This window comes from Poeciliopsis prolifica, unplaced genomic scaffold (assembly GCF_027474105.1).
Source record: "Poeciliopsis prolifica strain line A6 unplaced genomic scaffold, Auburn_PproV2 SCAFFOLD054, whole genome shotgun sequence".
NCBI lineage: Eukaryota > Metazoa > Chordata > Actinopteri > Cyprinodontiformes > Poeciliidae > Poeciliopsis > Poeciliopsis prolifica.
The window spans coordinates 2,195,978-2,219,103 of NW_026562429.1; the positions used below are offsets into that span (position 1 = coordinate 2,195,978).

The 23,126-nt window shown below is 37.0% G+C and overlaps 1 protein-coding gene across 1 annotated transcript in view; it reads left to right on the forward strand.

The window, feature by feature from the left end:
* The window catches only part of LOC129378964 (cadherin-12-like), a 137,385-nt gene that overhangs the window by 24,869 nt on the left and 89,390 nt on the right, over positions 1–23,126 (forward strand). The window contains exon 2 of the mRNA XM_055059470.1: positions 19,233–19,623. Within this exon, the coding sequence (XP_054915445.1) occupies positions 19,378–19,623 (246 nt within the window). The 5' untranslated portion in view covers positions 19,233–19,377. The remainder of the gene's footprint in view (positions 1–19,232; positions 19,624–23,126) is intronic.

The window sequence follows — 23,126 nt, forward strand, 5'->3', positions numbered from 1 at the left end:
CTAATAACCACTGAGTGGGCTTTAGCAAAGAATGCCTCAGAGGGAGGAAGATAGGCAAGATGGAAAAATGTGCTGCCAGGCCCACAGGCTATCATTTGTCAACCGTTTGGCTATTTTTATTGGATTGTCAGCATTCAACAATGGCCGTTGCACGAAACAGGAACATTGGCTGTTTCTAGCCCCGGGCGATGTAATCATGTTATCCGCCGATTTCCCAGACTGTTAAATGGCTGGAAGAATACAACAATGAGAGTCCTGGCAAGGGATCGTTGTGGGACAAGTGTGATTCATTAAACTACAGCTGACAAGGTCCCTGTCACACACACCATCAGTCACAGACTCCAACGTGTGTCACAACATTTCTCTATTAGATTTACAAGTGGTATGAAGAAGCTATTTAATTCCTATTAATACACACCTGCCTGGTCAAAGAGCCAAAAATATTGCCTGAGACATTAAAAGCCCATTAAAGATCCAAAAACAACACAGAGACAGCACAATTAGAGAGCGGCGTGTGTAAAACATCTAATTAGCTTCATCTAAGCGAGACCCTCCTGCCCTCATCCGGTGCTTTCCTTCTGCAGTCATGGCACCAGTTCTGTTCGATTTGACATGATTTTTTTTACTGTTTTTTCTAAAAATGGTTTCAAAAATTTCACATGGAACAAAAATGCAAAAATACTGAAAGTAATTTTTACATATCAACGTTAAAATATCAATGAAATTGTAAATAGAAAATGTCTATAGTTATTTAAATTGAACCAAAGCATAATTGCAAAATATAAAAATGGCTATTAAAACTGATAAAGCCGCATTATAATCTGAACTCATTGTAATTTGTTTAATATCTACAAAGAGCCCTACCTGTTTGTGCAAAATTAGCCTATTTATGGGTTATTTGCATATAAGGTTTGAACAGAAAATGCAGCTGTGGAAGCTGAATTACTTTTGCTCAGTGCTAGTTGACACACTACTGGCAAAGCAGCCAATCCAGAAGCACCATGCATTTTCCTTGGTGCTGATTAGCTGTAAGAAATACTGTAGATTTTGGCCTCTATGGTGCATAGTAAAGAATATATTGGTGGTTGACCTGTTAAAAATATGCAGCTAATCTCTGAACCCCAGGCAGTCCCTTGTATTAAAAAAATAAGCATATTCTTAAATTCTACTATCATGATTTCCACATTTTCAGTTTCATTGAATTTATCAGACATATGCAAATTCTATTAAGGAGTTTAATGAAGTGTAGCACTTTTGGTGCTCAACAGAATCTAATCAGATGACAATTGTCATTTAGTCTCTTCTTGTGTCGAATTAAACTGAACAGCTGATGGAAAACAGAAAGTCTTCATTAGTGTCCTCTCTGATAAAAAAGACAAAAAAACAATAATTACAAAGTCTCAATAACGTGCTCTGAAAGTTTTACTGGAGGTTTGCTTTCAAGTTTTTGAAATCTTCTTTATTAACAATAACTTCCCTATGAATCTTTTAGATTGTTGGGGGAAAAAGAAAATATCCAAACTGTCACTTTTTTTTCTTTTTGTTTTGACTTTTTCATAAGCGTCCAGCTTTTGGCATTTTGCTTTGACCTTTATATAAACTCCTGACTTTCTCAACATCAAAAAATTTCTCAATGCTTAAAGGAATAGTTTCAATTTTAAATGAGGTTTTTTATGAAGTAGCTTAGTTGCAGCACATTGTTTTTTAATTAATTAGATGTTTGCAAAAATATTTTAATTCTCTTGTAAGAGAAATATTAGCTTTTTGTTAACAAAAATAAATAAAAAAAGAAGAAATGTGACCAATGATGAGGAGACTTTATAGAAAAGTTCAAACTTAAAATGAATATATTGTGGTTCCCTCAGGTGAAAGGCATCAATGTTGCAATGTAAAAATACAAGAGGTTCTCGTAAATCAAGTGAATCTTATTTTTTCCACTGGAATAAATTCAAGTTAGCAAAGAGTTATTGTAACTTCAAGTGGTTTAACACTTGAAAAGTTAATAAAATGCTCTGATGAAACAATTTTTCAGTTCAATGAACTACTCCAAAATTCAATGTGTAATTTCATAAATAGGACAAGAAAAACAACAAAAAAACTCTAATTTTATTGTTAGAGTTATTAACTGATGAAACATATGCCATCATTCAGGTGTTAGTAAGAACATTTCTTCTGGAGTTGCCCTTTACTTAAAGGTCATGTATGTTGTTTTATAGCAATATGTTTTCTTTAAAGTTATTAATGGAAAAAAGCAGCTTTGATTAAATTATTTTATGTTGATGGCAGTATAATTAAAGTGAAAGGAATGCAGCATTACTCCACTTCATCCTCCTAGCATGAGAATAGTGCTTTGCTGGTGCAGGTTGCTGAAAACTGGAATTTTTGGGTTTAACTTTGCTATTTGTTCAGTTTTAGTTACTGCAGTAGAGATGATTGACGTATGTAAAGATGTCTGCTGGAAAGAAGTCAAATGGAGACGGAAGTTGGTATTTTTCATAATAAAACTACACAAAGAGTCGCTGTAATGAAAACTAGTTTTGGTTTTAACGAAGCAGCAGCCCACAGATCAAAACAACCAGATACAAAATTCCCTTTTTCGGTTTTGTGACTTTAGGTCAACATCCTGCTCATACTTGGACTGTTTTGTAAAAGAAGACAAATGGACTGTCTTCTTTTATAAAAAACAAAAAAACAAAAGACAGAGTTAACTGGAAAAATGAAGGTAACCTCTACCATCACTAAGCTAAAGGTTTTCCTGTCCAGCATCAGTCTTTAAGGAGATTCAGTCCACCCACACGCAGTCAGCTTGCTGCTTCCTCAGCACATTGGACCACATCCAGTCCCTCCTCCAAAGGGTTTATCCACCAGTGGAAAATCCTGTTTCCCACTGTGAAGTCAGTGGTCTACCTTTCATTGAGCTCCCCATGCATACTGGTTTAGATAGAACAATGGTGTGGTGCTTCCATATCCGCTGGACTGATTGGTTGTGAATAGAAACACTAAACATTGCCCTTTTGTCAGTTCTTAATTTGAAGGATTAACTCACAAGATGCACAACTAATCAAGTGATCTACTGTAGAAAACTATTAAATCAGTCTGAATCTTACAAACAAAAGCACTGGTTACATTGTCAACAGTACTTCAGTCTTTTTACATGCAGATAATTTTCACTTTAAGCAGCCCAACTAATAAACCTTCATAGAGGTAAGTAGGGTGATGAACAAAGACATCTGGAATCACATACACAACTGACATGTTTCACACATTCACAGACGGTGTTGCCTGCTTTTACAAAACTTCAATGTTTTAAATCAAACAAATCTCAAAAAGAAAACCTACAAAACTTGCTTTTCCAGTCATAATTTTGCTCAGCAGAATGGTTTCTCATGGTAGTTCAGGGAGAATACATCAGAAGAGGCTAACCAAACCAACATGTCCCTCTGTAAAAAGATGAATTGTCCCACCAAAACCAAGTAATAATAAAAACAACAATGACACCTGTGATATTTGCCAAGAAACCTGTTTGATTATTCCCCAAATTTTTTGGAAAAACATTTTTGTGGGCTGATGAGAAAAAAAAAAATTCAACTTGGTTTACTTCTATAGTGTCAATTCACAACAAATGTCATCTCAAGGCAAAAGAAAAAAAGTAAAAAAATGTAAGAAATGTCAGCCTCACATTGAGAGGTGATTGACAGCACTAAGACCCGCCTCCTGGCTCTGACTGGTTGTTTCTGGTCAGCACAGAGAGAAGGCAGAGGAGCTGAATTTTGCTTCATAACATGCTGTCACCACATAGTGAGAGTTAGATATGTACAAAAAAATAAAGTCTTTTTTCTATAAGTTACATACTGCAGCTTTAAATGAGACAAAAACTAAAATTCAAAGAAAAATATTTGGTCCATGAAGCAGAATATTCAAAAACTTCAAATAAGTTATAAGAGTCTAGCAGAGTGGAGTTTTCAAAAGTAAAATATTTATGACGCTATAAAATTGAACACCAATTCAAAAAACCATTGAAACATATCCATAGTGGATTTTAAACCCTTTCTTGCTTGCTTTTTAACTTGTTGACTTTGACTCGTACGTATCCAGATATTCAGAGTAATTCACAGATTAAGAAAAAGCCACGCAGCAGCACAGCGATGGAGAACAGCTCAGCAGCAATGTGCAGAGGAAGGTTATTGGTATACGAGACCACCAGCACTCCGGTTTAAAATTACGCCAGGAGGAGAGGCACAGCCGGCTTCTACACTGTGGATGTATTTACAGTGCAGAGGGAGGAGGAGATAGGAGAAAGCAACTCACCAGGTGTCACTCAGGACGATACCCATGCAGGGAAAATTGATGATGGGGCAGGAAGGGAGGCAGCAGTGATAAAGCCCTTTCACTGCGACCAATCCATATCAGTGTGTGCAGGGCAGCTGGGGGAATCACGCTGTGTTTCTAAACTAAACGTGCAAAGAAAGTGACATTTACTGGAAGGAAGGAAAACCTCTGCATTTGACTTCAATCTAATGCATGTAGACTAAAATTATAGGTTTATTTGAAAATGACAAACTATTTTCATCATTAAATAAATAAAAGAAAGAAGCCAGTGCTCCTTGAAAAGCTAACGATTCAGTAAAAGGCATATTTCTTATTCAATTACAACTTCCTCTTTTTGTACAAACGTCAGCATGGTAAGCAGTTTTTATCCGGAGCTAAATTTCCATGTAACGGAGCTAGAATGGGAGCAGGAAAACACATCTCAATTCCAGTGCTCATGCTGTGCCAGAAGCATCATCTTGGTGGAAAAAAGGGACAGTTAAAATTTGCATTTAGATTACTGTGGTAATAGAAAGACCATGGCGATGAATCTTGTTCTGGAAAAAAAAAAAAAAAAAAAAAAAAAAGACTAATGTGCATGTATTTTGAATAAAACTGTGCAGTTAAACACTTACACTGGATCTGTATGTAAGGATGTTTAATCGAATCCCGATCTATCATATTTAAAACAATAACAGCTGGGCGCCATGGAAAACAAAACGCGATGATAAACGTATCAATTAGCTAGACCATTTGTTTCCCTTTAATCATCTTTAATTTAAAATTTTTATCTGACAATATTAGATTCTGAAAAGTTGGAAATGTGACCTGAAATGCTAAACTTATTCGCCTTCATTTATGTGTGGTATTTACCACAAACAACATCAAGTGCTGATTTTCATATTCATGAGCCTCACATTGTTTGCCGATAGCGCATACCAAGTGGGTCTAATTTGTTTTCGGTTCTTCGCCGTTCTGCAGTCTCAAAAAATGTCAGCCGTGCACCATCACAGACACTTAATTAGGCAGCACCAGCCCCTCTGTGCATGGACAATCTTTACGAAATGTCTCGGATAATCAAATGATAAGGTGTTCTTGGGGAAGGAAAATGCAGAAAAATCTTTGAGAAATCGATTGAATAAGTTTTGTTTAAATCTGCTGCAGCAGCATCTGAATCTGAGGTTTGTTTTCAAGAGACACTTGCTGAACAACTTACAAAAACACAAAAATCTAGTTTATTTCACCTTCATAATCTAAAAACATGATATCGCCTGCAGCTGATGATATTAATACCGTAAAGGTTAAAGGTTAATGATGAATCACATAAATAATGGAATCTTGTGTTATGTTTGGCGAATTTAATACGGTTGAAATGCTTCGATTTTACAGTTTTATCATTTTAACCTGACCGCTAAATCAATCAAATAAAATCTGGAGTTTGCAGCGTTTTGATTGGCCGCTGGTCCCCACTGTCCCGGCAACAAACTGGTTCTGGGATAGCACTGGTTTTCAGCACTGGGGATCGAGTTCGTCTCATCGGAAGTACTTTGATGCTCAACATGCTGCGTCACACTTTGATGCTCACCTGTCACATTCACCTGGAAATGTTTTTAAACAACTTCCTCCCAAATAGTTCATAACTATCCCATTTAATGTCAATTACAAAACTTTATTCTGGAACTATTATTTAAATAAAAAATGCTTATGTCTAATAATATAAAAAGGTGACATAAGATATAAACTCTAAATTTGTGCCAATTGATGCTTTTCAACTCAAGAGCTTTTACACCTGAAGTGTCTAAATCTGTCAACTTGCTGTTATTATGGGTTTAGCTTCAGATTCAAATCCCTGTGTTAAAGCAAAGCTTGTTAGAAACAAAAATCCGAGTCTCACAGAACCATTAAATGTCATTTCTCAAAAAGAAAGTCAATGGAATAATCGTTTGACTGAAAATAATAATAATAAAAATAATAATGTAAGGCTATAAAAGTTGGTTTAACTTTTTAGGGCGTTGTAAAAACCCTGCTTTGTTTAATCTTTGGCGATTCTGTAGCCTCCTAACCTATTATGTTGTACTAACTCAGCTCTCCACTTCTAATCACAGTTAAAAAAAATCCTACAGAAGAAAATCTACTGTCCCTTTATTTCTCTGACACAGCTGACAAATTTGTTCAGTGCATATTTTCACAACTTTTCTTCACATTAGAGATTTTTGATGCAATGAGTAGATAAGTGTAACAGAGCAATTATGTTTGCTTTGACGTTTCCTCCTGGAAACGCAGAATTGCAGCTTTCCACAATAATTTTCAAGTTTCGAGCAGAATCAGAACACTGAAGAAAAACTAAAAGACAAAAGGTTGAGAAGTGGAAGACATGCACCAGCTCCACAACCATTCATTAGGAAAAAAAAAATCATAAACTTGTATTATGCAAGAAAAGTAGATGTGACTCTGTTTTCCTCCCTCCACTTCATTTCTTCTCTCTCATCTCTAATTTATTGCCATCTGCTCGGCTCGGGTGTAAATCTGAACGCACGCCGACTTGCTCACCCAGGCTTTATCTGTTAACATTTAGCAATGTCTAATTAAGCAAAAATGGGAACTGCGTTGGCTGAGAAATGCTGCAGCCGGTTAATGACAGTCATAACAGTTTGGGATGCATGTCTGTCACTGCAAGCAAATGCACTTATTAAATCAGGGTAATTAGAATAAGGAAACAGCCATAATGGGCAAAAGGCATTCGGCTGTGATTAAGGAGGTTCAAACTTACAGCAGATCCACTGACTTTTGTTTACAATTTAGCTGTGAAAATGACAGATGCATGCCATAAAAAGAAATATAACAAAGTGTCAATACAACATGTCCACTTTGGAGCAAGCTAAATAAATTCAAATGCTAATGTTTTGGTGCTTTAACGTCGTGGTGACAAGCAGCCGGGTGTAGCAGAAATTTGTTGAATTAATTTGTCACATCTATAGAGATTTTAGGACGTTGTAAATACCTGGACCAAATGTGGATGTAAAAGGCTTTCAAGTTTCCAGTTTAATGTAAGAAACTTAAAATGAGTTTTTGATTCGTTGCCCTCTAAGGTCTCCGGTTTGATGATTGGTGGGCCACAGTAGCAGGAAGTGAAGGTTCACACACTGAACAACAAAATTTATATTAAGTTAAATTCGGACCCATAAAGCAGAGTATAATACATCATTTAAAACATTAAATTTGATGCTATTTTTAGAGCAAACCTGCTGTGCTGAGCTAAGGGGCGTGACCACCAGCATCTTACCTGGATTTAAAGTGTCAAGAGGCCCTGAAACAGCTTATAATAAAAACTGAAAGAATAATTTTGTGCCAAAAAATTTAACAAACATGATTGTATAGATCATATTTTTGTCCTAACCTGTTCAAACCCTGCCTGTCTGCTGGTACAGTGCTCATAGTAAATGTTTTCTAGCAAAGCATAGCTCAGTGTCAGACTCTTCAAGTCTTTGATGATAAGATTTAATATTTCAATAAGTGCATTGCTCTTTTATTTACATCATTTGTCACATTTGTAGGAGTGCAGACTGAAAAAAAAACAAGCTGCATGAATATGAAAAATGTTTACTCGCGGATATTCTTTATTGAAATAGGCCAGTTCTCATAATATTTGTTTATCCGAGAACAAGATATTTCAAGGTTGTAAGTTATTGATGTTTACTGGAGTAACATGATTTAATACCCACCATGCCGTACTTCCTCCTGCAGAAGCGTTAGATTAGGCAGTTTTCACAGATCGCTGTCGTTTTCCATTAGAGCATATCCATATTGACCACTTCCCTGATGATGTCTCGTCATCTTGCTCCTGCCATTACCTTATCTGTCGATGGTTTGCGCTGCCTTCAGCAGAATTTATTGGCATGCCCTGTAACACAGCAGCAAAGTCGGTGAAAAACAGGTGAGGCAAAGTTCAGTTTGGCTTGTTGCTTTTTCCTACAGCCAGACTTCTGACAAGGTCTCTGCAGTGACGTTTTTTGTGGTTGTGTGTACGTTCGCTCTCCATGACATCGAGAACAGCAGCAGTTCGTATTCAGACAACACGACCCCTTTGTCTGTTCTGCTCTCTTCTGCCATTAGAGGTATTTTTCATCTATTGAACATTGGAAAGAGTGCGCCCCGATCATCTTCACGAGTCGAGATTCCCCGAAAAGACTCTGCATTCGGATCACGGCACTTAATTATAACCTTTCATTGTAGCAAAATCTATTGCATCATAGATTTTGTTGGCAGGGGATTCAGACATTTTCACTCTGGGGAGAGCTGAGCCAGTGTAGGTTTTCTTTATTGCCTCAGGCCAGTTTTGTCTCTAAAGCTAAGCTTCCCATATCTTCAGTGGGGAAAAGTTCAATTTCTAGCACAGAGGCAGCCTTCGTTCAGTAGGACACACAGCTAATTTATTTTTTATCACCCTAAGATTATAGTCAAGGTGATATACCATCTGAGAAGGAATCAATGATGAAAGGATTTTCTTGGCGGCATAAAGGCAACTGATGAAATCTATATCTTACATCTATTATGTGATTTCTTCAACTTAAATTACTGTACTGCTGTGAATGCCTTTTTACCCAAGGAAACTGTTACTTCAATATAACTGGAATTGCCCATTTTTCCAGCTTAACATATTTAAATCTGTGAATGAATCAAGATTCGAGTGTTCAATTGTTCGTTCATCCATATTTCCATTTTCTCTTATCACAAATAAGAGGTATGAGAGGAAAACATGAACATCTTTCCTCTGTGAGGAAAACTAGCAAGTTTTGGGTTATCACAAATAAAGACTCCCTTTTGACGAGCAGCTCAGAGAAAAGTTGTTGCAAATCCACATCAAAAGTAATCAGTCTTTGGATGTTTTCCATTCAAATTATTGAAATTAGTCAGTAATAAATTATATTTATAAAGGGACACTGAAGAGAGCAAACATAAATGTCACCAATTTTTGTGCAGTACTAGATCATAATGTAAGCTAATTGGCATGCAGCTTACAAAAATGGGTGACAGAAAACATTACAAGTTGCTTCCTAATCACACTACAGACGGACACACACACAACCCCCCCCCACACACACACACGTACTTAATGATTACATTTCTAAGAAGTTAACACATTTTCAAGTTAGTTTCAAAAAGTCGCTAAGAGCTGCAGCTCGTCACATCATCAGGCAATGACTTCCACTGATTAGTTGCCTTTACAGGAGAAGTTGATTGCCCGGTAACAGAACGGTGAAATGGGATGGGACGCTCTGTCACAGATGATATTCTGATTGATCTAATTGTCTCCAACTGCAGAGTATGCTCAAAATCAGACAGGGGAGAAGAAGACAAGATCAGTTATGAAATAAGACTCAAGAAAATAAAATTTTCAAAACTCAAAAATTTGTAGTTCTCTACAATGCTTCAATGGTGGTATTGACAGTCTGTAGCATTTAACATTTCCAATATATATATATATATGTGGTAGCTGCAACCAACCACTGACGTTGTATATTTCAAATTTCAATTTTTATTAGAGTACTGATGTGAGCAAACCCAGTTGCAGGGTAAATTTTACTTGGTGGTTTTTCTGCGGAATGGAGCTATACAGTTTGGATGCCGATTATTCCATAGGAGGTCTGCTTTTCGTGCCAGAATTGGGGTCTTCAGAGCAGCAATGAGGGAAGGCAGGCTCATAGCTCCTTTCAAACACTCTGCTTTACAGCAGGAGCCCACAATTTCTGGATGGTGGTCGTCCAATGAGAACTTCAAAGCTGCTGCACAAAAAAGAAGACTGACCGATGCGCCCAATCCTTCTTACTGCGAGCTGGAAGGAACAGGCGGGAAGTAGCCAGGTGGCCACTTAGGGTTTTTTCCAGATTCGGATAATGAGTGTCGTCAAACAGAAGGCTCTCAGTTACCCTGGTGCTGCTTCAAGCAATTGAATCTTTATTTTCCACCATTTGTCTCCATTCAGGGTTATGGTGTTAACTGAGAGTACATGTCATGCATTTGCCTTAAAAACTGTTTTGTGCAAATCTTTGTGCAGAGGTGAAATAGACAACTGAATAAAAATCAAGCTACATTTAGTTCTGATATAAATAAGATTGCAATTTTTTTTTTTTACTGTTTGCAGGCTTTTTTCCATGGTAACTGATTTCATCTAGAAAAGAAGCAACAGCTTCAAACAGAAGAAAAGAGGCCAGTGGAGTACACAATTTATCAATAATATTCTATAAAATGTATGTTTTCATATGTAACAAAAATACATTCAATACATTTTTTTAACCCAACATTTTTATCCATAACAAAGCAGTTATCCAGGTGCAGCTAGAAGACAGCTAGCTGGTGATGCTAAAGTTAGCATCTGGCTCTAAGCTTTGTATTCATCATTCAAAATGTAAGATAACAACCAAACCTGAACTGAAATGTATTTTATACAACTCAGACTTTTCAAAAACATCACATTTGTTTATTTTAACTGGGGAAAACACAAAGCAACCAGTTGACAAAGCAGTGGCATTAGCATGACTTTTGTCTCCATACAATACATTTCATCAATTAGTCAACCAAACACTATGAGAATCATTAAAATTATTTGTGCAGCCTTTATTCCATTTATGAGAACTCAGAATGCTATTTTTTGGTGCCGCTTTTCACAACTGCAGCAAACTTTAAGATCACAAACCCAAACCAACTGATTCAACACAGTTTGATTTTTGAAACGTGTTTACAATGAAAATCAAAAATGAGGATTTAAATCTTTTTTTTTTTGATGGACTTGATCCAGTGGATCAACTCCTCTCATGAGCTGGGTGTAATCCCAATCACATTTTTGACCTCTACTGCTCTTCTACCTCTTCCAATTTGAATTTTGTTCAAACAAAAACACCTTTGGCATTAATTTATTCCTCCAGCAGTGTGTTTTACACTCCTGTAGACAGGTGTACCAAAACACTGCTGCTTGAAAATAGGACTGGACATGAATAAATTCTGGGAATTTTAACGGTTTCTGAGGCAGAACCAAGTTAATTATATTGTTTATGAGTGCTAGACATCACTGGGAACCTCATTGTTGTGCATACAGAGAAGTCATGAGTCGCCACTTAATGTCTTTGCCTTTGAGGAAACAAGGCATATCTGATACAGTAAAACCTATTTAAGAGATCAGATCTTCAGCATTCATGCTTTTTTTAAAATTGACTTTGCCCTTTTATTGGCCAATATTAAACACGCCGACTGTGAGGCACAAAATATATGACAGGCTTATGGGGAAGAAGCACGCAAAGGTCATTCGTTCAACTTTGAGAGCGAGATGCGTAGAAACGCTGTATCCATTCTTAATGGGTTAAGGGAGAAAGTTCTCAAGAAGCTCGGGTCAAAAATTGGTTGTAAAAGCTTTAGGATGGTCTGACTGGATGACAGCCATTGCCTGTGCACCCACAGTGCTCCACAGCTGCCTTGGGGCAACAGTGCCGTTTCATCTCATCTGAGTAGCTGCCTGTCTTTCACTGCTTCACTATGAGATCAGGCATCTCTCCTGACTCTGAATATTTGTTTCTGTCAAAAATCTTCTGACGTCAAGGATGACATGAAAGATGTTCGACAGCTGGTTGTGGGACACAAGAAACAGGCAAAAATATGAAAACAAAAGATTCCATCCGTCAAACTCCAAACTATTTGGGGTCAAAACATGAACATTTTAATTGTGTGAAAAGGACTCCAATATATATATGTATATATACATTTTTTTTATTTATTTGAAATGCATTCAAAATATTTTAAAAGTAATTAAAATAGAAGTGATTTGAGATGGGAAATTATTCTGTAGAAATATATTTTTTAAGCATTTTTAGGAATATCCCAATTTGCAGTGATGATGAAAACCCGTTTGTTTTGAATGTGTGGCAATACACTCAAACGTCCACATTCACTCACAGCCTTAAAGTTCCTCACAACAGGATTTGTTGCTTCAGCAGTGTGAAGGAAAGAGGAGATGAGCTGAGAAGTGAGACACAGGTGATCGTTTTGGTGATCGGCAACAAGAGACAATGATCGGCGATCACCGATGATGCATTTTTTCACAGAAATCGGCTGATTGTGATCGGTGGACGATCGATCGGCACACTTCTAGTTACTAGTCTTCTGTGGATGTTGGCAGCTGCTTAAATGTGCGCAATCACCTGCAGCCTATTCTCCATACACCAGGGTTGCCAATTCAGACTCTGTTGAAACCCCTATAAATCCCTCACCTGATTCGTAAGCTGATGCAATCTTCTCTCTGAAGTCTCCAGAAAGCTTAAACATAAAACGTTAGCCATTCCAAGTGAAAATGTGAGGTTGTCCAAATTTATTCAACAAAAATTGCCTTTTTGCTCCATTTTACAAAATATTTTCTTCAGTTCTGTTTATTTCTTTGAAATGCTCATTTGGATTAAATTGTCTTAATATCCACATATCCAAATATGGTTGAGAAAGGTTGAAGCTGATATTAGGAATGTTAACTTTTATATCTGACATTTCAATCTAGAAGCAGCAACGTAACTCCGAAACTGAAGTCCACTCACCCTGTGCATGCAAACAAGAAGCTGCAGAGTACTGTAGAGCCTTTTGTGGTGAAGAAGAGCAGAACAGAACTGCAGCCCTATGAAGCACAGGAGTTTATTAGAAGTGATAGCAAACCTTTAGAAGAAGTTGAACCATCATGAAGTCAGCAGCAGTGGGCAGAGAGCCAGACTTATTCGATAGAGGTGCAGCTATCCTGCCTCTTCATGCAATGAATTCTGCTGCTGTGTTTACTCTGTAAACAATGGAGGCAGCAGCAGCAATCACCCTCTGACTCAAAGTAACTTAAAACTGTACTTCCAATTCTGCTTCCTTTAAAAACTACTAAAGCACCCCTGCAAAGTGTTCTGTCTTGTGCAGACTTCCTTGTTTTGCAGACGTTGCACTATAAGAAGCATCAAAGTGCATTTATCACACAAATAGTCTTGGGACCAGAACTTGTTTTAATTTGTCACCATTAAAAGAATGTGTTGGCCTGCTGTTTGAAGGATTCAATGGATTGACAATAATAAGAAAAAGTAATTTTACAAAACGGTTAGAAATTATGGCTATACAGTAGTACTTAATCTTGTTTAGATCATCATATTTATGACCGAAACTTGTTTTATTAGTTTTCCTCCAGGGTGGATCTGGGCTGGTAGCCAAACCACAGAGTAATTCCCAAACTTAGAAGAACACAGATGGTTTTGGACAAGTACTAAATTGATTTGTTCTCCTTGAGGAGACAAACTGTCAGCAAACTTTTTAATCCATTTCCTTATGCAGCCAAAATATGTTAATCTGTGGGACAAAGGGGGCATTGATTTTGAAATAAATCCATTCAAGTTTATTAAATGGCACATTTCAGGAACAGGGCAGTTCAAAGTGCATCACACCATAAAAACACCGATTATGAAGCAACCGCAAAATATCACATTTCATCAAATGCTATCATCAAGCAAATTCATATTGTCCAATGTTTGACTTTGCCTTGACTTAAAGCAGCTCAGTGTTTCAGCATCTTTACAGTTTTCAGACAGTTTGTTCCAGTTCGTTTCTCCATGTTTGGTTCTGGGGATGCAGATTGGACCAGAAGTTGAATATTTGAGAGGTCCGAAAGGTAGACTGTCTTTGGTACCAAGCTAGTTCAGTGATTTAGAAACTAACAATGTCATTATAAAGTCTATTCTCTGAGCTCTAGGGAGCCAGTGGAAGGACTTTAGAAGTGGAGCCCACTTCTAAAGCAGACTTCACAGGTCTGCCTGATCAGGAATCAATGCCACTGAAGATAAACACAAATTATATCAATACAGATTATCTACTATTGAATTAAAATATGACCCAATAATACGTTTCATAAGGAGTCCTTGGCTGTATTTTTATTCTTAACATAAAATAAACCTGTATCCTCTTCCATGTACTTTATATTAATTCATTAAAATCTTTTAGTCTAACACAAAAAAACTATTATTCAAGTTTGTTATTTTAATGTAGCAAAAATGTGAAAAATCCTGAGGGGAATGGGTCCTTTTGCATAGCATCTACACTTTACTTGTGTGCATAAAAATGCAAATATTGTTACCAATGAGCACATATCTGAAAAATTAAATCCATTTCATTCTGTTTGGTTGTGCTTTAACCTACACAAGTTGTGATCTGATAATTCTGCTCCACTGGCCAGCTGTGATGATATTCCCATTTTCATTACTTTGGTTTTTCCCCACCTACACTTATTTTTCCTCCCACTTGCTTCCTCAGGGGTTTGAGTGTTATTACCGTCTCCCCCTGTCTGAGCTGTGTGGAGACGGCGTCTGCTGATATTTACCCGATTAACAGGCCTCACTGCAGAGGCTTCGGCTCACGTCGCCATTTCTGTCACGATCATAAAATCTTTCAGTGCCAAGTGATTTATTCTGTGGAAATAAATGCTGAGAATTATGTTTTAGGAATGGTCTATTGTTAGTCTCTCTGATAATTGCTCATTAGTGAACCTGCTTCAGTGCTGCTGTCAGTATTTCTGCAACTACACTGCAAAAACAAACTCTTACCAAGTATTTCTGGTCGAATTTCCAGTGCCCTCTCTCAGAACAACTGAAATAAGGCAAAACTTACAAGTAACTTTTCAGCAACATCTAGGAGATTGTGTAAAATTAATTCCTTAATAGTGATGAAATATTCAGTCATGTGGGGGGGGGTCAAGTTAAGTGAAATAATCTGCTAGAGGAACTAGTCATTTTTCAAAAATATTGATGTCTTTCCAAGTATCCTTGGTCTTTTTTACAGTGCAAACATCTTTGTACACTTGAAGAAAACTTGATAAAAGATAAAGAGTTACTATAAAAGTCCTTGCTTTACAATAATTCATTTAGTTGATGACTTATTTATGACTTTTTCACATTTGTTTTGGTATATTTTTCAGCTGTATTATACATATAGTTAAAAATGAAATTATTTCAACACTTGTCTTTTCAAGTCATCTTGATTTTGTTTCAACACTTCATAAGTCTTAACAGTTAGTGTGTAGGCTTTTCAAGAATAAAATATACCAAAGCTAAAGAATAATGAAATATTTAATTTCAAAACAGCAAAACATGAAGAGTACAGTAAATGGCTTATTTCTGTTTGAAATCTCCTGCTTCACCTCCGTTTTACAACACACTGAGATGCAGATACACAGCACAAAAGATGCTGTAAAAATAATGTTACTTAAAAAAAAAACAACATATGAGTTTATTTCAGAAACAAAATAGCTCTGCACCATTATTGTTCCTCTGCATAACAGGAAGAGACCCGGTGAGGGAAGCAGGTGACTGAATGAGATGCGAATGTGCAGCAGGTGGTGGAATAGAAAAACTAGAGAAGTGCCAACTGAAGATTGGCAAATATCAGGAAGCGAAAAGAAAGACCAGCCAAATAAAAACAAAAGCTAAGCATAATACATAAAACAAAGTCATGAATTCTGATGTTAGTGCATTTTTAACCATTAAAAAACTCACAACCCAGAGAGATGACCAGATCTATTATGTTTCCTTCAGAGGTGAAAATGTTCATTCATGTTCAAATTCACTAAAGTAATTCAGTTCATGGCTTACACTTCATTTATTTCTTAAAACAATAAGGTGCATTTTATCCCAAATAGAAAAAGATGCACTCCAAAAACACACATCGGATTCACTTGACATAAATCAGCTGGTTTCCACAACATTCTCAGAGATTTTTATTTATCACAATCTGACTTGGAGAAAACATTTAAACAGCTGCTTTTCATTATATTCTTAAAATATAAAAATATATTTCTTTTACTTTAATTTGTTCTTCATTGGATCCAAATAAAGGAGAAATTCCAGAACCATCTGACACTTTTCTGTAAATATTCTTTACAATGATTTCCATGTATTTTATATTCTTAACAAAAGTTTCTGTTTATTTACATAAGATTTTACATAACTTGAACTTTCCATTTTCCTCCCTGCATTATGCTGTTTCTTATTGTGTTTGCCTGCATTTTATTGTGCTAAATAAGCACACTAAAACCAGAAAACAGAAAGCATATATGAAAAGAAAGTCGCAGTCTAGAGCAGTACAATGGTTTAACTAATTTAAAATGTAAATTCCTCATAAATCAGTGTGAAGTTAATTTCCATATTAATTCTGATGCTCTATAGGAGAAAAGCTGCAATATTCTAAGGCATGTTTTCAGACACCGTTTAAAATTCGTCTCCGACTCACGACTAGGTCAGTTCATAACCCTGTGAAAACATCAACACCTTTGCCCATGTCCCTGAATAATAATAATAACGCCAGTGCAAAACAATGGAGCTATTAAAGCAGAGGGGGAAATAAAAGGTTAGGATATAAAAGTGTATGCAAAACAAAAACTTGATCCTCATGACTCATTCTTTCCCCTCCGCTGCAAAAGTCAATGCCTGCTGATTTGTTTGTCATGTTTATGGCTGCCTTGACAACTAATAACTTTCTGTGGGAGTTTCTCGTGGGTGGTAATCTGCACCGGCAGATCGGCCGGCCATATGTTCTTTGATTATTGAAGGTGATGTGCGAGGGCCCCCTGTCAGCCTGCTGCGCTCATCGTGCTACGTGAAGCAGACACACAGGTCAAGGCTCGCACCCGAAAGCCCGACATATGCTAATGAGCTCATCTCATAAAATATGCATGGGGCCCTCTCTCAGGACTGAACAGTGGCAGAGGCGTGATTTTGCAGGAATTATGGGAGCAGTCATTTTCCATTATGTTGGAGCTAAATGAGGACTGACCTGCGGCAGAGGCGTGTCTGACCCGTGTCAAGGCGGTTCCTGCCAATTTTATATTGGGGAACTTTGCAGATCAGTTTCTGCTCTTTAAAGGGAGTGTGGTGACAGCGAATAAATGGATCTGGTTGCACAAGATAACCTTGGAGGAGTAATCTACCTCTGAAGCCGGTGTTCCAAGCCTGTATAATTAATCAAAGACAATGATGTCAATGAGGGCTCCATTTATGAAATTAGAGAGACGCTTTCTTCCATTACTGTACAGATTCGAAGAGCTTTACGTGGAGAGGTGGATCATTTGCTGCTTTCTTCCCACCGGCTGCTGTTCCAATCACTTGTATCTGGAACAATGGCGTCTTGTGTAACAAGGCCAGAGCTGAACGCTTTGGTGTTGACAATGTAATAAACAATTGGAAACGAGGCGCTAGCAGTCAGAGCCGCTTGGAAAGCAAACTGTTAAAACCACACTGACAATACAGCAGTTATTTTTCTCTTTAGAAAAAGCCACTACAATATATACTTTATTAAATTTCATTTGTTGTTATATAACACAGATTAAGAGGAATTTGTAGGTGTTATTTACAATTGTCATTATTACCAGTAATAGTAACAGATTTTCTTGTTTTGTTATGAATTGGTTTGTGACAGTCTTGTCTTCATAGTACAATTTATTTGCTGGCTCTTTTGCACAGTATAATGAACAGACACACGAATATTATAACAAATGTTTAAACAATATATTTTATTAAATTGAGATAAGGGATCAGATTAAATAAGTGTCTGCTCTTTCTACTCCTTTTCAAACAGAAAAGAACCAAACATATGAAACCCACATTCATCTTCCTCTGATCTGGAACAAACTGTGAAAACGCTGAAGCACCGAGTTCCTTTAAATCACTGCTAACAGGGAGCAGTGGGAGAAAATTGTTGAGTTGTACAAAGACATACTCTTGAAGTAACCGATTTGAAAATGTGCAGATTTTTTTAAACATATACTTTGGCTTCATCTGCATAGAAATGATTATTATTCTTAGTAAAGGAACCAAGACACACAAACAAACAAGGGTAAATAACTCGTCCTTGAGGTACACCACAACCAAATGCAACCACAGAAAACAATTGTAGTTTTTTTCAAATTGATAGTCCAAATTCAAATGTCTGAATATTTAGATATAATGCAACCAAACTGTCATATCAACAGAGATTGTTCAAAGCTTTCTCTTGGTCATACTTTGAAAAACTTGCTTTTTATTAATTTTTGTGTGCTGTCCACAGATTCCCACATGCATATCAAAATGCCAAGCAGAGTCAATCTGCAGTCGCCCTTTATTGTCAAGCTGCACCTCTTATAAGAGGCGACTTCTCAGGAAAATCAACATATCTTAGAGATCACTAAGATATGCTCCTTTACAGTGACATTTCAGTCAGTGCTCATGTCATTTTGATACCCGTTGTGCATCATCCTTTGTCTTCTTCCGTTCATGAAAAAAAGTTTTCTTCTTTACCTGCAGTTTTTAGATGAAATATACCAAGACAAGCTTAAGTAAAGGAAATCATGACATGCATCAGAACCCTCTCATTAAAGTGTCATTGAAAATGCTGACTTTTAGCCACTCTATGTGTGAGGAATTGCTGCAACATTGACGGGTCTGCGGCTCGGTGTGTGGTGGCCGGTAATTGACAGCGAAAATAAAGGCACCGTTTTTCCCCACAGAGAGAAGTTTTCTTGCTAATTAGAGCATGTATCCATGAGAACTGCCTGGCGTAGAAGTAATCTATCACAGGGCACATAATTACAGCACTTACTTTTATGCTTGAGAGTGAAAGCACTATAATTTATCATTGAGCAGTTAAAAACTAATGCAGGTGAGCAGTGGGGGAAAAGAATATAGCCCGCTAAGTGCCACCAAGATATTGGTATTTATGAAAAGAAAGCCATTACCAATTGGTGTTTGTGAAAAGGAAGCTATTAGCACCGCATGTTATGACTAAGTATGAGGTGAGGCAACCCTGCACTATCCTTGTTCTTTATCTTAATAAGGTGTTATTAGTCTGCAGTCAGGTGACACAAAAATTAGCCATTTTAAAACAAATTGTCTTTCTTTCAGGTAATGATATCGAGAAGTCACTGTCTGCAGCCCTGAAGCACGCTGCGACTCCACGCCTCACTCATTCACACGACTCATCGCCAGCAGCCGTTTTCAGTTCTCAACAAGGACTTCAGCTTGAGGACCTGAACCTCACAAATCGCCAATGCTTACAAGGAACTGCCTGCTGCTGTTCCTGTGGATTCTTGTCAACGAGGGTTCTGGCTTTTCCTCACACAAACCTTCATCCCCACTGGGACGGAGCAGGAGCGGGCGAGAGCGCGGCAGGAGCTCGGTGGGCTCGACGAGGAATGGGGCGGCTGGGTTTCAGCGTGTCAAGAGGGGCTGGGTGTGGAACCAGTTCTTTGTCCTGGAGGAGTACATGGGCTCAGACCCGCAGTACGTGGGCAAGGTAAGAAAAAAAGTATTTTTACATCAGTAATTTATGGTACAGGAGAAGTCATAAATCAAGCAGTAAGGAGTTGGGCAGCAATTGAATCAAGGGGCAAATGGAAGGAGGAAAGTAATGTTAGGAGATACAACGGGCTGAAGGAGGGTAAAAAAGAAAAACACTAATGAAAGAGAAACCATCAGGTAAGAAAAAATAGAAATGGTCTAAATACATATATTTTGATGCAAAATAAACCTAGAAATTGTGCTTTTAAGTAGTGGTGGGAAATTTCTAAATATGTTGGAAACTTTTAAGTTTTCAATATATTTTGTAGTACTATTATGATAAACTAAACTGTTCTTTTAGTAACTGTATGGCTGTGAAGGGATGAAACAGAAATCCATAGCAATTGAAAAACAGTACCTTAAGACACCAGCCAGATGCAAAAGTGTGATTTGAATCACTAAACTGCACACAATCTAATTTATTGATGCTCTCATTGAACAAACAGTGGAAACAAGTGGAAAAATGTACAATCCTGACAATACAGACAGTTTTTGGGGGGTTTTAAACGTCATTAATTGGAATTTATTGTGACAACAAAAATCAAAGTTCTTTACGATAAATAATAAAAGATGCGTTAAATGTCCACCGTGGTAAACTCTTCTTAACACTTGAACTTTTTCCACATTTGATTCGAAGTTTAAAACTGGACAATTTTCTTCTACGTTTGGCTTTTGGACCTTTTAATTGCCCCTCTGGGAAGAATTTTGAACTGGACCGACCCTCAGAGGTCTGTTTGAGAACAAACGGCATCAAGAAGACAACAACAGTCAGCTATTTCAGTCAGGTCAGCACAAACGATGCAGAGAAGTTCAAACCAGGACGTGAAATGTTGTGAAGCTTAGTTAAAGTGTTGTGCACGAACATATTCAAATAAAATTGTTTGTGATTGGAAGAAGCTTTACAGAACTTTAACCTAAAAGTTTCTGGTTTTGAAAGGAAGAACAAGAAGTAAGAATATCTCAAAATTGTGCCATTTGAAGGAAATCTGTTTGGAGTGAATAAAAGATTTAATCTGTGACGTTAGAAGAAAAAACATTGCTACCTTACACATTAAACAAATGCAACAAGCTGCTTCTGTGCATTATTTAACTATTACTTTCAAGTCTTGTTCAATATAAACTGAAATCTCATGCACAGTCACAGCAAACTAATATGTTTAAGCTTTTTTTAGACATTAATTTTGTTGAGCCTATCCTCATGTTGGCAGCTTTAAGTGTGAGGAAAAAACAAAGATTTTCTGAACTTGCATAACCCTTAGTGCTTTAAAAAGAGGACTGTGATTACAACATAGTCTTTTTTATTTTCCAATTAGGAAACCTTCAAAATATATGAAAAGTAGCAGTTGTTTGAGAAATTTGACCTCAGGAAAGAAATATCAGGAAAAGAATCCACAGAAAATTAGGGATTGTGTAAAAAATAAAATATAGAAAAAGCTGCATACGCTCTGAAGACCTAATGGACATGGTAACTAGAGAAAAATTTGACTTCAGCGTAAAAAAGTCAAAATACGATGAATGAAGGGGAATCAGTTCCTTTTGCAGCTGTGAATTTATTTCAGTTTTAATGTGATGGACCATGAAAAGAATATTCATTCTTGTCTGGATAAATCGAGTTTACAGCTAGTTACCTTGAACAATTGTGAATCTACCAAGTTATGACCATCTATTTAAACTGACAAAATCCAAGAGGCTTTTAATTAAAGTAGCAGCAGAGAGGGCTCAGAGATCCACAACTGAGGCGTTAAAATTACCAGGCATTTCTTATGGACTCTACAAAGTTGACCTTGATGGAAAAAATTTAACATAAAGCTACTAGTGGGAGAAAAAACATAAAAAATCCCATTTAAAGTTTGCTATGGGCCCAATAAGGGAGACGTTTAGATCAAAATATAATTATGTGCTGGAATGGTCCACTCCCAGGCCCGGTTGGACTGGGCCATCGGGATTCGCTTTCCATTTAATCTGAACGAGTTTGGAAAAATGTGATGAACAACTGGATGAGACAAACTCCAAAAGACTTTCAGCTGTAATTGCAGTGAAAGATGGATCCATAAAGTATGAACTCCTGGGTCCTGGAGACAAATGCTCCTCATGAATTTCAAACTTTTTATTTTTAAAATCCCAGTTAATTTTCACTTAAATTGACATCACTTTATGTTGGTCTATCACATAAAATTCCACTAAAATACATTAATGAAAGCCAATGATGCAAAATTCACAATTTGCACATTTTTATACTTCCATTTGGGTTCCTGCTGCTTCTAAAAAAAACAAAAAGGTCAATTGCTTTCTGGTGTCTGGTAAATAAACAGTTTCATAAACCTCCCAGTTGCTAAGTCACAATTGAGACCTAGGAACCCAAGTGGAGCTGAAGGACGTTCGGTTGGCTGGTGTTACCACTGTATGTGCTGTACAATGGCTGTTGGAAGAGACAAGTGTTTTGTTTTTGATTTATCATCCAGAAACAAGTTGTTGCATTCTTGTTTGTTGTGCAGGACCCTCTGTTAATGCTTTTCAAATACAGTTGTATAGTTAAACATCAGTCACTAAAACCAGAAAGATAGAGCACATGACACCAGTTTTAAAGTCTCACTGGCTCCCTGTAGCTCAAAGAATAGACTTTAAAATACTGTTAGTTTACAAATGACTGAACGGTTTAGCACCACAACACATTAAAGATCTGCTGTTGTTGTATCAACGTTCCCGACCTCTCAGGTCTTCTGATTCTGCTCTGCATCTCCAGAACCAGAACCAAATGAGGAGAAGCAGCTTTCAAATTCACCACAAATTTGGAACAAACTTCCAGAAAACTGTAAAACAGCTGAAACACTGACTTTCTATAAATCTCGACTAAAAGTCCAGCTGTTTAGAATTGTATTTGAAACATAATCTATTACAGATTTAATGATGGAACTTGACTTAACGTATTGTTTATTCTATGTTGCATGACTGTGTTTTTGTGTTTGTTATGATGTAAAGCACTTTGAAATGCCTTGCTGCTGAAATGTGCTTCACAAATAAAATTTGAATGATTGATTTACTGATCTGTTCGGAGTCATTTTCATATGCGAATGTAAATAATGATTTGGGGGCGTGGCCAGCTGCAGGTTATTTGGATTTAAAGTGACAAGACGCCCTAAATCAGCTCATTCTGAAAGGAGCTCGGCATAGACAGAACTGAGGAGGCTGAAATCTTGTTATCCAAGATTGAGTTTTTGCAAAAATGTAATGACATGTTTTTTAATATTTCATAGACCTATCCTGATATGTTCAAGTAAGTACAATCGGTCACCTTTAAGGTTTCCCAGCTGTAATGTGATTAAATAGTTCTGCAAGGCACTGTTGTACAGCTTACCAATATATCCTAAAGGTCACTGCTTCAAGTTGCCCCATTTAATTTACCCCATGAAGCTTCACTACAGTTATCTTTTAAATCTTCTGTGGAGAAATTGTCCCTGC